General features: G+C 42.4%; 1 protein-coding gene and 1 pseudogene across 1 annotated transcript in view; one reads left to right on the plus strand and one right to left on the minus strand.

Moving 5' to 3' along the window:
• The first annotated feature begins 4925 nt into the window (after positions 1 to 4925).
• On the plus strand, positions 4926 to 6209 carry LOC149070066 (arginine kinase pseudogene; annotated as a pseudogene).
• Positions 6210 to 9191: 2982 nt separating this feature from the next.
• Positions 9192 to 15710, minus strand: part of LOC149070067 (calcyphosin-like protein) — a 33971-nt gene continuing 27452 nt past the window's right edge. The window contains exon 5 of the mRNA XM_089249839.1: positions 9192 to 15455. Coding sequence (XP_089105965.1) covers positions 15354 to 15455 — 102 coding nt within the window. The 3' untranslated portion in view covers positions 9192 to 15353. The remainder of the gene's footprint in view (positions 15456 to 15710) is intronic.

A 15710-nucleotide genomic window follows, 5' to 3' on the forward strand; every position in this document is an offset into this window, starting at 1 on the left:
TTGCCCCACAGACTCTGGTAGCGCGAAATGATCATAGTGTGGCATACAGGGTGGTCATAAAATAACTTTGTCGTTATACGAGCCCCTAGCGGCCGCAAAAAAATCAGTTGTAACGAATAAAATTCGAGATATTGGTGTTTCCGAGTTGAGAATGGGAAGAAAATAAAACTCTAGCTCTCGCGGTTATGGTTACGGCCATGCCCCTCCCACATCCTACACCAATGCCCCAGGACTCTTATCTTTGACGGGGGCTCCTAAGAGAGGTTAAAACAGGCCCCCTTCTATAGTGAATTTATGGTGTGAAGCAAAAAAAAAGGTAAGAGTCAGTCCGGGCTAGAACCCTGTCAATTCCACCTTAGTGGGCCCCCAGCCCACTAGGGTGGTTATAGCCATAAAATTTCGAAGAATCCAAATGGCAACGCTCTATTTTCTGCATCGCTCAATGATCGGCACAGTAAAAAAACATGAGTGACGTTAAAACGGTACCAGTAGTACAGTACTATAAACCCAAGCACAGGAAGCAGACAAAGATCTCAGCAAGGGGTTGATGCGCTAACCACTCGGAGGAGAACTTGCAGATTTGTGGAAGCACTCGACTGTTAGCGTGCCAACTTCTTGCTGAGATATTCTTCTTTATGCTTCCTGCGCCGGGTTATGGTACTACGGGTACCGTTTTAGTACCACTCATGGTTTATTACCGCGCCGCCTATCATTTTGCAATTCATAGAAGGGAGCGTTAGGGGCCGTTCAAGTGGGCCCCCAGCAAATTTTTAAGCAAATTTTTTAGCCATTTTTGACCCCCCCCCCCCCTTGTCAGAAAAATTTCGTCATCAGCTCTGCCCCTCCGAATCCTAACTCATATTTTCATAAAGGGTGGTTGATGTCAACAAAAGTCAGCAAATAGGAACCCCCCCCCCCCCATCGATGATGACGTAATACTTGAACGGCCCCTTACCATTTGGATGCTTCGAAATTTTGTTGCTGTAACCGTAGCCACGAGAGCAACAGTTTTGCTCCTCTTCTCACTCTCAAGCACATACTTGGAAACACCTATACCTCGAATTTCATTCACGTTATTTGATTTTTGCAGCCGCTATAGAGGCTCGCATATCGACGACATTATTTCCGACCACCCTGTATGTCGGTCGTGAGACAAGAGCTCCAGAGAGTTACGGATATTTTAAGCTGTAAAATTGATAAATATGATTATACACACACACAGTCCAGTCACACTGGAATAACCACCAGCCAGGGCCGCAACTAGATGCTTGCTCAGCCGAGGCAAGCACGAATATCACCCCCCCCCCCAGGGCCGTCTTAAGAGCATCACGGGCCCCCGGGCCAAGTGGTTTTTCTGAGGCCCTACCTGGTAAATTCTAGAAAATTTCAACCGTATCTCATTTTTGTGATGCCCCTCTTCTCTTGAGGCCCCCGGGCCGCGCCCGGGTGGGCCCACATGTTAAGACGGCACTGCCCCCCCCCCGTAATGTTGACAGAGAGGTTAAGGGATGAAATTTGTGCCCTCTCTGGTCCGGCGTCCGGGCACCAGATCCACCTACTCCCTCCGAGTTGCGGCCCTGCCACCAACTATATCCGGAAAAATGGTTTTTCATCCGGACCGAGCCAGATTGCTTGGAAGTGGCACAATAAGATCTAGATTACACAAGAAAAGAGACTTTCTGGATGCTGAGACGAACTTCGGGAAGACAGATTCGTATTCTCCATTTGCAAGCAAACTGACACATATATAATTCCTCTTAACGGACATCCCCTCGGATGCGGTCACCCCTCTTTCACGGCCAAATAATAATTTACAGACGTGTAACAAATCAGTGCGTACCGGGGAAGTGCGCTAACCAATACACCAGAGACACACGGGAAGAAATTGGAACGAGTGTCTCTGGTGTATTGGTTAGCGCACTTGCCCGGTATATGCAAGGGGACCAGGGTTCGATTCCCGGAGGAGACGAATCACTTTCCTTTCCAAATATCAGTTTCGGCATTTTTCAACATCCAGAAAATTAAATTTCTCAGTACTCCCTAGAGTGTTCACACTCATGCTCACACAGTCTCTAGGTCACTCTGATGTTCACACACTCTCTAGGTCACTCTGATGTTCACACACTCTCTAGGTCACTCTGATGTTCACACACTCTCTAGGTCACTCTGATGTTCACACTCTGTAGGTCACTCTTTTGCTCACTCACGTGCTCGCATACGTTATAGGTCACTCTTTTGCTCCCTCACGTGCTTGCAAACTCTGTAGGCCACCCACTGACCTAGTCCCTCCCTCTCTGGGCAGAGACGGATTCATGATGGGCTATAAAATTTTGCCGCCCTTGAGGACAGTCATTTAAACTTTTTCCGGGGGGGGGGGGGGTGCAAAGAACATGTGCCATTTTTAGTGTATTTTCGAAAGCCAGGGGGCTATGAGACATGGAGGAAAGAATAACAGGAGGTGACGCGACCAGCGCCTCCGTTGAGAAAGCATGGGGAATCTGGGTTGTCAGATGAAGCCAGTGATCGCTCTATTAAACGGACCAAGTAAGCCCAAACAAACAGTGGCTTCCCATGCTTTCCTATGAGAAACAACCCCGTTTTTAAAAATCATTTAAAAATTTACTATTCACTTTAGGAACTCGATTTTTTTTTCTCAAATTCTTTGGATATATTTATACAATTGAACGAGAGCTTTTACGATTTTAGTTGTTATTTGTTTTCGAATATTAACTTCAACAACATGGAACCTTTTGCAAAAATAACCAAAATTTACCCATATCTTGTGCCACAAAATTTCTTCTCGGCATTTTAATTTTAAAAAAAATTATGCCAAAGTATGTAACACCTCAGTGTTGAGAGAAATACAATGTTTAAAGACACTTGAACAAGCGGTGTTTGAAAAAAAATCTGCCTTTTTTTGCGAAAAACATTATATATGCAAAACATTAGCATATATAACGCTTTTCAGCTGTTTATATTAAAATATTGTAGAAATATTTCTCCATTCCAGGCAAAAACTCGAACACAGACACAATTTTAGATTTCAAATTCAATTCGAAACTTTTTTGTCAAATTTTCGTACACATACCACTTTAAAAGCAAAGTAATAGGTACAAAATGAAGAGGAAAAAAATCCAGTCAAGTGATTATTTTCTTAAATACTATAGGCCAGAGAGAGATGACTTATCGCGGCTCGTGAAAAAAGTTTTTTATTTTTAATATTTTTTTCTCAATACATCTACATAGCGGAAAGTTCGGATGGGAGGCATATATTTCAGTAATACGTATTCAAGAATATGAGAGTGGAACGGAAGAAGGGTGGCGAAATTTGCACAGCCTACAGGCAGCAAAACCATAAATACACAGTGGCGGAGGACGCTCGAGCACTTCCAGTACTTTGAGGCCATAGGCGGAGATTGAACTGGAAGTCTGGGGGGGGGGGGCAAGGTCATTATTGCTGGGGGGGGCACGATGATGATGATGTCAGATCATATATACATTAGATCAGTCGACTCCACCTTTGCCCTCCCCCCCCCCCCCCCGTATCTCCGGCCATGTTTGAGGCACGGGAGCGGCAAAATGCTGTTTGCCCCGGGTGGCAAAAATCCTAGCTACGGCCCTGTCAGAAGGTGCTCGAGCACCTCTTTTTGTTTTTCAGAACTGATTTCTGAATCAGTTCTGAAAAAAAAAATTCCTCATGTAAAGCTTAAGACGAGCACCCACGGGCACACTTTCGAAATGTCCCGGATCTATGATAATGATGAACGAAACAAAAACGCAAGATAAACAGTTAAAAGAAAAAAATTATGAAAATTGCATTTTATTGCAGCTTCATATTATTTTAATTAATCATATTCCCATAGACATTAATGTGATGCATCAAATTTTTAAAATAAATTGAAGGCACTGAACTAAAAACTTATGACGAGTCGAGAGTGAAAAGTGATCTTCCCCTTTTTCAAAAATAAATTAAAAATATAACAACCCCTTATATAAGGATAATATTTTATTTTTCCCCTTTATTAGATCATGTAGATTACCTGAAGACGCATTAAATGGTCATGGTACTTAAATTTATTTAGTTATTAATATTTTAAAAGAATTCGATCCGGCAAAACACATGTTAAGTATAGGGAAAAGAGCGGTTTGTTTGGGCTTACTCGTCAGCTCATAGGTGTGCCACAACGGCTTCAATTTTCGTTCCTGATGTCACCTCCTGTTATTCTTTCCTCCGTGGCTATGAGAGGATTTACCGTATCAGTATATTTAAGGCAAAAGTAAAATACGAGAAGAGTATTATTGGATCTCGAATAATTCGACTTACGTTCGACATCGGTCATCTTCAAGAGGGGGACCAGAGGCTCGCACAAACACCCAGAAAATACACTCACTTCAGGACAATTACACGGAGACACTGACGTCACACCAGATAATAATTTACACGGCGACGGGAGTTGCCTTCGAAAGACGCAGACGACAGCTACTGAAATCTCAGAAATCAAAGGAAACCGAGTGTTTCATGAGCGGCAGGACAAATACGAGTGCAGACGGCTTTGACTAGAAAAATTTGCTGTTGTTTTCTTTTTTATACGAATGCATTGCAAAGCAAGGCTTCTCCCTCCTCCAGCAAGCGCCGTATCGCAAACCAACCGGGACATTGAGGAAGATTTTTCAAGAACTTCCTGGTCAAACTGGGATGTGTGGGTCACTCAACCTACGGATCACAATAAGACGATTTCCTATTGTTTTTCTCGTGATAGAGACGAGTTGATCAGCACCGTTCTTCGCAACTGGAAAATCAATCTGAGAACTCAAGTAAAAGTTCCATACTGCGACAGTCGTTACAAAGGCTCGATCAAACCCCTCCCCTAAGAAAGTCGTAAGTTAATTTCCGCTCACCCATTTGTTATTCTCATGTCGTCGTGATGTTGTCGTTTTGGCACGTAGAAAGTATCTGCGAACAGAAGCAGTTCGCCAGGATGACGAATCAGGAAGTGCTCGATAAACTGGAAGCCGCCTTCAAGAAACTGCAGCACTACGTGGGGAAAGAATCCCTCCTGGGTCGGACCTTGACTCCCGAGATATTCGACTTGTACAAGTACCGCCAGACGAAGAACGGCGTCACGCTGTACGACGTCATCAAGTCGGGGATCGAGCTCATGTCCCCGGACACCATCGGAATCCACGCTCCCGACGCCGATTCTTACAGAGTGTTCGCGGACATTTTCGACCCGGTCATCGCCGAGATCCACTTCGGATTCCAACCGACCGACCAGCACCCGTCAGTGAACTACGGTGACGTCGAATCTCTGAAGGACGTCGATCCGGAAAATGTCAATGTCTTGTCCACCAAGATCACCTGTTCCCGGAACCTAAAAGGCATGCCGTTCGGGCCTCAGATGAACGAAGACACCTATCTGGAAGTCGAACGAGTGATCAAAGAGAAGCTGAGCGATTTAGACGATGACATCAAGGGGGTCTATGAGCCCCTCTCTGACATGAGTAGAATGACTTATAAGAGGCTCTTGGACGAGGGCCTCATGTTACAGGAAGGCGACATCGATCTCGAACTGGCAAACTCCAACCACTATTGGCCGACTGGCAGGGGCGTATACTACAACGAGAAAATGACCTTCGTCGCTTGGGTCAACGGCGACGACCACCTGACCCTAATCGCGACGGAGAAGGGCGCCAACCTGCAGACGGTCTACAAGAGGATGGTCGATGCCCTGAAAGAGATCGGGTACCACCTGCGTCTCTGCCGAGACGAGAGACTCGGGTACCTGACGGTGTGCCCGCAGAAACTGGGAACCGCGATGAGGATATCCATCGGCGTCAGACTGCCGAACCTGTTCTGGAAGAAGGAGGAGCTGCAGAAAATCACCGACGAATTCGACTTGAAGGTGGAGTTCACGACGGACGAAGACGAAGTGGGTCCCAGGGTGGACGAGGACGACGGGGAAGGGGAACGAGATCCGGGTCTGGACGAGCTGATGGCCCTGTGCAGCGTGACCATCACTAACGAAAGGACCCTGGGCAAAACGGAAGGCGAATTGATCCAGCAGATGCAGGAGGGGATCATCACGATCCTCAGGGAAGAGTCCAATTTCGAGAATAATGACTTGCCTGTTTCGAACGACTCGAGTGTTTCTAATGACTTGCCTGTTTCTAATGACTTGCCTGTTTCTAATGACTTGAATAGTTCTTGACTCTGATATTTCCCGTTCTATGTATACGTTTGGGAGGTCCTTTATGTTCGCGTGTGTCTTATACACGGTTGTAATATCTTAAATAAATATTTCGAGTAATTTCAGTATATTTATTAGGTTAATAATATTTATACACTGCCTAGTGAAAAAAAGTCTTAATATACACTTGCTGACAGAGAAAATGTTACTCTTTTCCCAAAGTGGACAATATCACCCCCTGGTGGGCGATGGAATGGTCCAGGGGGGGAGGTCATAGAAACTATGGATTTAACATAGGTTAGGATTAGCATATTAACTTCTATGGGTTCACTTGGGTTGAGGAGGGGGGGGGGAGGGAAAAAATTTTCTGATAAAGGGGGCGATGGAACAAAAAGTTTGGGAAACTCCGGCAAACGCCTTCAGTGGTGTCGCAGCAGTCAAATTGCTTCGGGGATAGGGGGATCGGTCGAACGAAACAGCAGTGTTTAGCGACGATTGTCCTTTTTGACTCGGCGTGTGAGATTTGTGGTTGAGGCTAGAGTGAGTAACTTTTACTTTATTTTTGTCACTCAGCATTAGGATAGTGTATAGATAGATATAGGGTTGATAAACCTGAGTAACTGGGAACGAGATTGAAGATACAAAAACAAATAAGAAATATTTTTATTGCATTTTATACAGTATCAATCAGAATTTTTCTTATACGTACATGAGATAAAATGAGGGTTTTTTTTTGAATAGACGTCATAATCATCATCAGCATCACTTTGAGGGACAGGATGATCCAGCACCTCCGAGAGATATAAGGCCTCCGCAGTCCGCTTGTGACGTTAATAAGTAGTCCATTTTCCCTCAGAAATATTCAGGGGAAAAAAATTCCCTGCTCTTGCTGTGAGAAAAAAAAAAGAAGATCGGACTCAGAATTGGTGATTTCTATGCCCCTCATCCAATCACTATGCGGTATTTGTGAGCCAATCAGGAAGATTCTACGCCAAAATAAGAAGAAACAAAATAGGATGCTGTGTTTCAAAATGTGGCAAACTTGCTAGATAGTCTGAATGACGTTTATGGCAAACAGTGCAGAGACCTTCTATCTCTAGGAGGTGCTGGATGATCCCCATAGAAATCAATGTTAAAATTGCCGATTTTACTGTAGAAGCATCAATAACTTTAAAACTTGAATTCTGGATTTTCGAAACATTGAGGCCACCCATTGAGGCGAAAACGGGCAGATCGATAACTTGAACTTCAACAAAATTTTCGAAATATCTAGCCCCCATCAAAAAGACAAAAAAAAAACCGATTCATTTCTACGTTTTTTTAAATCTAGATTTGTTATTTCATGAGTCGCGCAGGAAGTCGCCATATTGGTTACCTTGTCTATGGTTTGTATGTCCCTCAAAGATAGAGGAAATGTCACGTGATCCAGAAAGCCTCATACTATAAACAAAAAATGCGGAGTCAACAGAATTGCATTATTTGATTCCATATAATGATAATTATAGGTATAAGTTATATTCAATTTATATATAAATATATACAGGGTGTCCTGTAAGTGCAAGCACGGCCTTTATCTCATCAACCGTTTGCCGTAGAGGTGTGATTTTCATTTTAAAAAATGCTCAACGGGCGTTCAAAAATTACCCTGGACCAGTTTTGAGAGTGAAAATACAGTTCGTAATAAAATAAAATTTAAAAGAAATCTAAATTTTTATACAGTCCCCCCTGTGCTCCAACTTCCAATTAGAAAGTCGTTTCCCCGTCTCTCCTGATGCCAACAGAAAAAATTCCGCGTTTCTAAGTGCTATATTCACAGGGATATTCGAATTCGAAAAACTAAGGAAACTTGGGGGAAAAAAACAGCTCTAAATGCGGAGAAAAACCGTTTTACCCACACTTAGAGCTGTTTTCCCCCCAAGTTTCATCAGTTTGTAGAATTCGAATATCCCTGTGAATATAGCACTTAGAAACGCGGAATTTTTTCTGTTGGCATCAGGAGAGACGAGGAAACAACTTTCTAATTGGAAGTTGGAGCACAGGGGGACCGCATAAAAATTTACATTTTTTAAAAATATTTTGTTACGCACCGTATTTTCACTGTCACAAAACTGGTACAGGGTAATTTTTGAACGCCCGTTGAGCATTTTTTAAAATGAAAATCATACCTCTACGACAAACGGTTGATGAGATAAATGCCGGGCACCCTGTGTGTATACAGCCGACGCCACTTATTATAATCACGAATAATGTTTTCATTCGTGTATTGTTATCACTTATCGCAAAGAACGGAACAGACCAACGTCACAACATGGGAAGAAATTCGTTTGAAGTTATCGGGACTTTAGAATTATGCTATAAAATTTTTTCCCGCAGAAAGTTTTTTTTTTTTGGCGCATTATGAAGCTAAAGGTTTAACCAAACTGCAGCCTATGATTATCAAGCTCGGGCCCTACCATCCCCCCATGCTTATAAAAGGATATCCGAGGTGAAACTGACGTGTGCGTGTCTTGTTCTCGGGATTACTATAGGTGTCCATTCTGAGAGCGCATGCGCATTAGAGACAAATAGATGCATATTTTCGAACATCATCATATTTAATCATAAACGGCTACCAGCAACTGTCGAGCAGTTGGTACGACATCGGAGAAAGGTTCGTGGTTCGAAACCCTCTATTGTTTTCTTCCCCTTACTTAATTTCTTCGGATGAGATTCTTGGGGTTTTCCTCCGAATACACGGAGGGAAAACGATGCTTATTCAAGAAGTGGAGGGAACCACTGACGAGGACATTCGGATTCGGTGTTTTACACTCGCGATAGCGTTTAGGAAAAATCATTTTTGAGAAAAATTATTACCAAAATTATTACCAATTAAATACAATCACAAAACCTCAAATACTTTCATTTTACTATGCGAAAAGTAATAAAACGTTTGTTGATTGTCTGATACGCCGTCCCCCGCAGCAAGCGCATCGTGACCCCCCCCCCCCCCACACACACACACACCTCCAGGAATGTCGGGACGTTTGATAACAGCTTTGAGTGCAAGTGAAAAATAAATATAATCATTCAAAAAATTGAAGATGTAAGGTAAAACGGGGGGGGGGGGGGAGATAGCGTTATATATGAGTGGAATTCGAACCACGAACCTTTCGAACACCTACCATTCCACGCCATCAACATACCAACTGCTCAACAGTTGCCAACCGTAATTAAATATAGCAGCTCTCGAACATCTATTTGTCTCTAACGCACATGCTCTCTCGGAATGGACACCTATAATAACCGCTAGTGCTAGACACACTGCAGTTTCTCTCGGATATCCTTTTATAAGAATAGGGAAATTTTAGGGTCCCTGAATGACTATATAAGAAGATATTTTCTTCCTTCCTCCCTTGTCGACAAACATTTCCGTTATTAATATCGTAATCGACTACTACAAAACCAGATATGCACCTCATCCACATTCCTCTGCAGAACTTCTAACGAATTGGTACATGTTGGAATGTGTGTGCACGCATAGTGAACCTTTCGTGAAGTTTGTTTCTGTGTAATGCTTGCCATGTGTAGTGCTGCCATCTGCAATAAATGTTTTTTTAAACAATGAGTTTTTTCTCAACTTATAGTGATTGAAGTGTAATGAACGAATAATTATACCGTTGTAGGCCTGTTGCTCTCTGCGGCGAGACTTTTTTAACGGGGGAGATCGGCCCACATTTGCGCCTCAAAGTTGGAAACCCCTACTGCGGTGACAGAGGGGTTTGGACCCGGATCCTCGCGATGCGAGTCCGTCACTATTACCACTCGACCACCACAGCGGCCCCGTAGCATTTACTGTGATCCATGTACGTGTGGAGCTGCTTTTGCCTTTTGCCACAGTGAAAGCAAATACGATAAACATGCTGGGGTAAATCGAGAAGCTATCCATACTTATAAGTATTGTTTATGGGCACTGTATAATATTTTATCATGTGTATATATTGTTTACAATTTTTGTTAATTGCATTTTCAATTGGGTTGCTATATTTTTGAAATATATGACATCCATATTTTTATGGGCATCTTTTTCTCATCCACCTCGTTGGGCATTTTGCCTGTTGTGGCGTTGTATTTGTATAACATGTATGACAAAGAAGGCACTTTTGTTGTGTTTCTATGATCAGTTTCTTTCAGTTGACGAGATTCAAATTTCCTTTTCTGAGAGTCTCTCTCTCTCTCTCAAGGGATCCATGAAGCATATATTGCAAATTCAAAAAAGAATATCGTAATTCCTAGAAAAACATTAGACATTCCAGCGCCTCGCAATAACAGAATAAGAAAGTTGCGTTTTAGAATTAAAAAAATGGAACGATATTGAACATTTTGCAACTAGTTATGGAGGAAAGAAAAACAGAGTTGTGTCCGTTTACCATACATCTCGTTCGACCAAACGGGATATATGGTCATCGTACTTGCAAACGGGACTATTTTGGATATAGCTGTCGCGTTTGGTTATTGTTATCGGAAACCCCCGTGTTCCGAGAAGTGATCACATTAAGCGACGTCGACTGTATATATAGAATTGGTTTTTATTATTTTAATTTAAATAAATAAATCGTAAGAATTTTTCTCAACACACATTCTCTAATGTCGCATGGCAGTGGTTCCCGAATTTTTGTGCCTTAAATTACCCCCCGGGAAATGAATCTGTGTGATTTGCGATTTGCGTATCTATCTTGCAGGACGAGTCCAGGAAAGGGGGGGGGGGGTTACAAATATTTTTTTGGGGTCCCTTTCAGCCCCGATTTTCAGGAGAAAACAAAATCATAAATTTCCCTTGTAACCGGGTGCCCCATAAATTCATTATTTACTTCAGAATTTCCAAAAAATTGAAGGAATTGGCATATTTGCTAGCGGTTTGCATAACAGTTATTCTCACGAGGGAGTATCACCTTCAAAATAAATTTATTAATAAAAATAGCCTTGTCACATACACACACACACATAATCTTTACAAAATAAGTAATGATGGCTCACCAAAATAAGTGCTGTTTTGAGGATTAAGTTATCTGGCATTATTAAAATAGTGCTGGACCAAAAAATCAGAAAAAAAAATTTTCTACTGCAAAAGCGGGACGGATGGTCACGGGCATTTTGCACAGTAAACAATGGTGTGCGGCTTTCTTCTGGAAAACAAAAAAATCAGGTTTATCTCGAGGTTCCTTGGCTACTACTGCTACTACTAAACCAGTCATGCGCCTCGCCCATATTCCTCTGTGGAACTTCCAACGAACTGGTACATGTTGGAATGTGTGCGTGTAGTGAACCTTCCGTGAAGTTTGTTTCTGGGTAATGTTTGTTATGCGTAGTGCTGCCATCTGCCATCAATTTTTCTAACTATGCATGAAGTGTAATGATTGAATAGTATATCGTTGTAGGCCTGATACTCTCTGCGGGAAGATCGGCTGTGGTGCTTCGCACCCAGGCGGTCGGTAAGCTCGAGCCGCCCCTGCAAATCCCAATGGAATATTTCATTTGGCGAATAAAGTAAGATCAAATTTACAAACTACACGTGCTGGTACGCCTGCGTCACCTAACATCTGGTAGATTTGGCAAACCTTTTCAACAATTTGGCTGCAAATTTTTTTTTGCCTGCGATCAGCCGAAATACTACAAACAAGTTAATTATATATTCTTCAGTAAGCGGCCTATAGAACGAATGAACGCTAGGCATTCTGCCACCGGACTTATCCCGTTACCGAGATATCTTCCAGCCAGCATTCGAGGCAGATTCTGGAACAAAGTGTGTCTTTATAGTCCGTTCGTGTTTAACTTTGCAACGAGGAAGTCGCATCACTCTTTTCCATGGTAACGGAAGCCTCTTAACCAATGTATCGATGCGCGGATTCAGTAAGGGGTATATGGCCAATTCCCGTTATAAACTCCCATTCCGAGCAATTATCATTTGAAAGAAAGGCACATGCATGTAAAAAATTGTATAATAATTTTAGTAATAAGTATGATTGAAGGAAAAAAAGATAACTATTGTTGATACTTTCAGAAATTTGAATGTTGTTTATGAAATCAAAAACGATTTCTGTCCATTGGAAATAAACAAACAGAGAAATTGAAGTACATTAAAAAGCGATGAAAAATAGGGGAGGGGGAGGAGGAGAAGTAAAGATTATATACCTTATATTTATAGCAGGGACTTACTTTTCATCGGCTTCAAATTGACACGCATTAAGTCGCCCTAAAAGCGTCGAGAATATTTTTCAACATCATCTCCCTTACCGAAGATTTCTAACAGCTGGCCTATGCGAAGATATGTTTAGGAAAGAGAGAAAATCCATCTGCCCTGTTCAGTGCCCAAGAGCTCCAAGGGAAGCTTGAGATATTCGTTGCCTTTGTAGTCTAGTGGCCTAGGGCGTTCACCCGGAAAGTGAGGGGACGGGGGTTGGATTCCCCGAAAGGACAGATGAATTTTCTCTCTTTCCTAAATATATCTTCGCATCAGCCAGCTGTTAAAAAACTTGATATGGGTAGCGGAGAGTGACATCATCGTGGTATCACCTCCTTTCCCTTGGCTGAATCTTGCATTGCTGTGGTAAATGGTAGTAAATTGCCTATGGCGATAGACCGGAGTTGTGCTTGGTTTGAATGAATGAATGAATGAATGAATGTGGTAAATGGTAAATACAATCCGTGCCTGCTCTATTGGCTCTAGACATTCGGTCAAAGTCTAAAACTCTTTGTACTTCATTATACAGTCCAAATTCTCTAAGAACACTAAACTGAAGAATTTCTCATCGATTTTTGGAATAGGAGATTTTTTTTCATAGTGTACTGCAAGACATAACTACAACTGTAATCATACAAGGGGGGGGGGAGATTTAGAACCGAAACTAGAAAACCCTGATGGGACGCAATTTCCCCTCTCGCACATTCCTTGCTGGCACTCGTGTTGTCAATCTGCTCCGTTCGACTATGTTTTGTTTATAGTTTACAGCAGTGTTTCCCAAAGTGGGCAATATCGCCCCCGGAGGGCGATGGAATAGTCAAAGGTGCCGATAGAAGCTACGAGTATAACAGGATCCTATGATTCACGTGAGTCGGGGGGGGGGGAGATTAGAGAAAAAGATTTCTGAAGAAGGAGCGATGGAATAAAAAGTTTGGGAAACTGTGGTTTACAGTTTAAGAGGTATTAATTAATACCTTCAGTGATTTAAGAGAGAAAAATTATCAAATAAACAACTACACATAAAACGTACTCATCCTTCCCTCTTTCTTTCTCACATGGAATATTCCAACTCTGAATGCGGCGACTGTTGACTCATTCACATTGGCTATCGAACAACTTTATCATTCGAAACAGCCTGCTGTACTCCATATTCCCGAAACCACGATGTCAGAAGTGTTTTAGACCCATTCGTGCTTAGATTGAGTTTTGTGCAGGAGAGTATGGTATGATTATAATAATAGAATTAATGCTATCAATTCTGGGAAGGTGCTCTAATCCGTGCCACGAAATTTAGTAGGCGCTCGCACCCACGGCACCCTTGCTTTGATGCAGGACCGTCTTAAGAGCATAATAGGCCCTCGACGGCCAATTGACGCCTCTGGCCGAAATCACCTACAATTCCACCATAGTTGGTGGAATTAACGAGGAATACGCTGATATGCATCTGATTTACGGTCGAGCAGATGGCAATGGACGCTTAGCATAGCGGATGTATCAACAGCAACATACGATGAGGCGTTGTCTGCACCATACTACCTTCGCCCCGATCGATCGACTACTACGGGAGACGGGAACCTTCCACCTAGCACGGAGTGATGCAGTGTACGCACTCCTCAAATGGGTCCTCTTATGGGGTCACCTTAAATCACTAGTTTATGCAACGCCTGTGGACACACCGGAGGATCTCATTCGCTGCGGCAGACATCAAAAGCATATTTGATATCTTCGAGTGCGTCCGAGAATCGTTTTTACGGCGTTTTAGACTGTACAATGACGTCAGCGGCCGACACTTCCAACAACTCTTGCAATAATTAATAAAATAAATCTTTTTGTAGTTATTATTGTACTTTTTGTCGTTCCAGCGTGACATCGAAACCTGCATGCGTTTTTCGCGATTTTCATCCTCTCAACGTGATTTGCGGCCCCATGTTTCCATTGCAATTTTTGTTCCTCTTGATCCCTACTAATAACCCTCTGAGTTTGCGGTCCATCAACAGAACACCCTGTATATATGCTTCTCAACAACCTCCGATATGCGGGAACTATATTCTGCGGCGCGAGAATACACTCTCTACCCTTCACTGCAAAGTTAACCACGATCATAACAGTCTGAGTGCGTATCTAGTGTTGTGTCTGATTTTTTTTCCAGTGCTGCCATCTATGTTTCAAATTGAAGGATCTGGGGGAGAACGGTTTCAATCCAAAAAAAAAATCGAAATTAATGTTTTTTGCGGTTCTGTATATAGCTCAGTACCGTCCCTTTCGACCACTTAAAACACCAGAGGCAAAAATGCTTTCAGGCCGCTGCAATAAAGGAAGAAAGATACGGCATGGGGGGGGGAAGGTGAATGATTTTAGTCACAGCCCGCAGATGGGAAAACGATCAGAGTCCAGCATTATACGCATGCGCAGAAAGCGATATTTTTGTTTTGCTTTACTGATGAGTAGTTCGTGCTTTGTGCTTATGAATTTGAGGTTAGTTCGTGTTTCAAAGTATCACTGAGTATAGATTTATGTTGTGTCCTACACAAACTTCCTGGCATTCGCGCCTCGAAGTTGGGAATCACAGAAAACCAACTTCAAGTGGCCTACCGTAGCTTTTACATGTGAAACGAACCATAACCAGAAACCCCCACCGAAAAAAAAGTCACGTACCAGATATTAAATAATTTCTCTAATAATAACAATAGTTAACGTAAAGTATTTGGAAATGAATCTACAAAATGTATGTGAATGTGAGCCGTCAACGATGCACATGCACACGCTCAGCTCATCGGGTCTGATGTAATATAATATTAATCCGTAATAATTCATAAATTTAAAAATTTTGATTCATGTCAAATATATATGTTTCATATTATGTACATTACAAGGAAGTACAATAATTATTGGGTAATATTTTCACGTAAAACATGTTCCAACAGTTCTGGGTATCGAGTTCCACCTGATCATAGCTTCCAGGCCAGCCGCACCATCAGGTCGAAATAGGCATCCTCGTCTATGCTGGCGCTTACTCCGTGGTAATAGTCTAAAAACTCGTCTCTGGTAACCTAAGGGTAGAAGAAAGAAAAGGGTGATTCAGAACTCTACCGCCCAAAAAGATGGGGGGGGGGGGGATGATCGAGACAAACAGTTTTTTCCAATAGAACTCAAAGTCGCAACCCACTTATTGAGGATATACTGTGTGCATTACCCCACTTCAGAAGTCTCCAAAATATGACAACCCTGCTTACATCATGAGCGGCGATAAGGAAATTTCTTCTTCTAACGTCAAAATGTATGGCAACCTTGCATACACTTACATC

Source organism: Pholcus phalangioides, unplaced genomic scaffold (genome assembly GCF_987345545.1).
Source record: "Pholcus phalangioides strain wild (caught in Gottingen) unplaced genomic scaffold, Ppha-v1.0 ptg000022l_1, whole genome shotgun sequence".
Lineage (NCBI taxonomy): Eukaryota > Metazoa > Arthropoda > Arachnida > Araneae > Pholcidae > Pholcus > Pholcus phalangioides.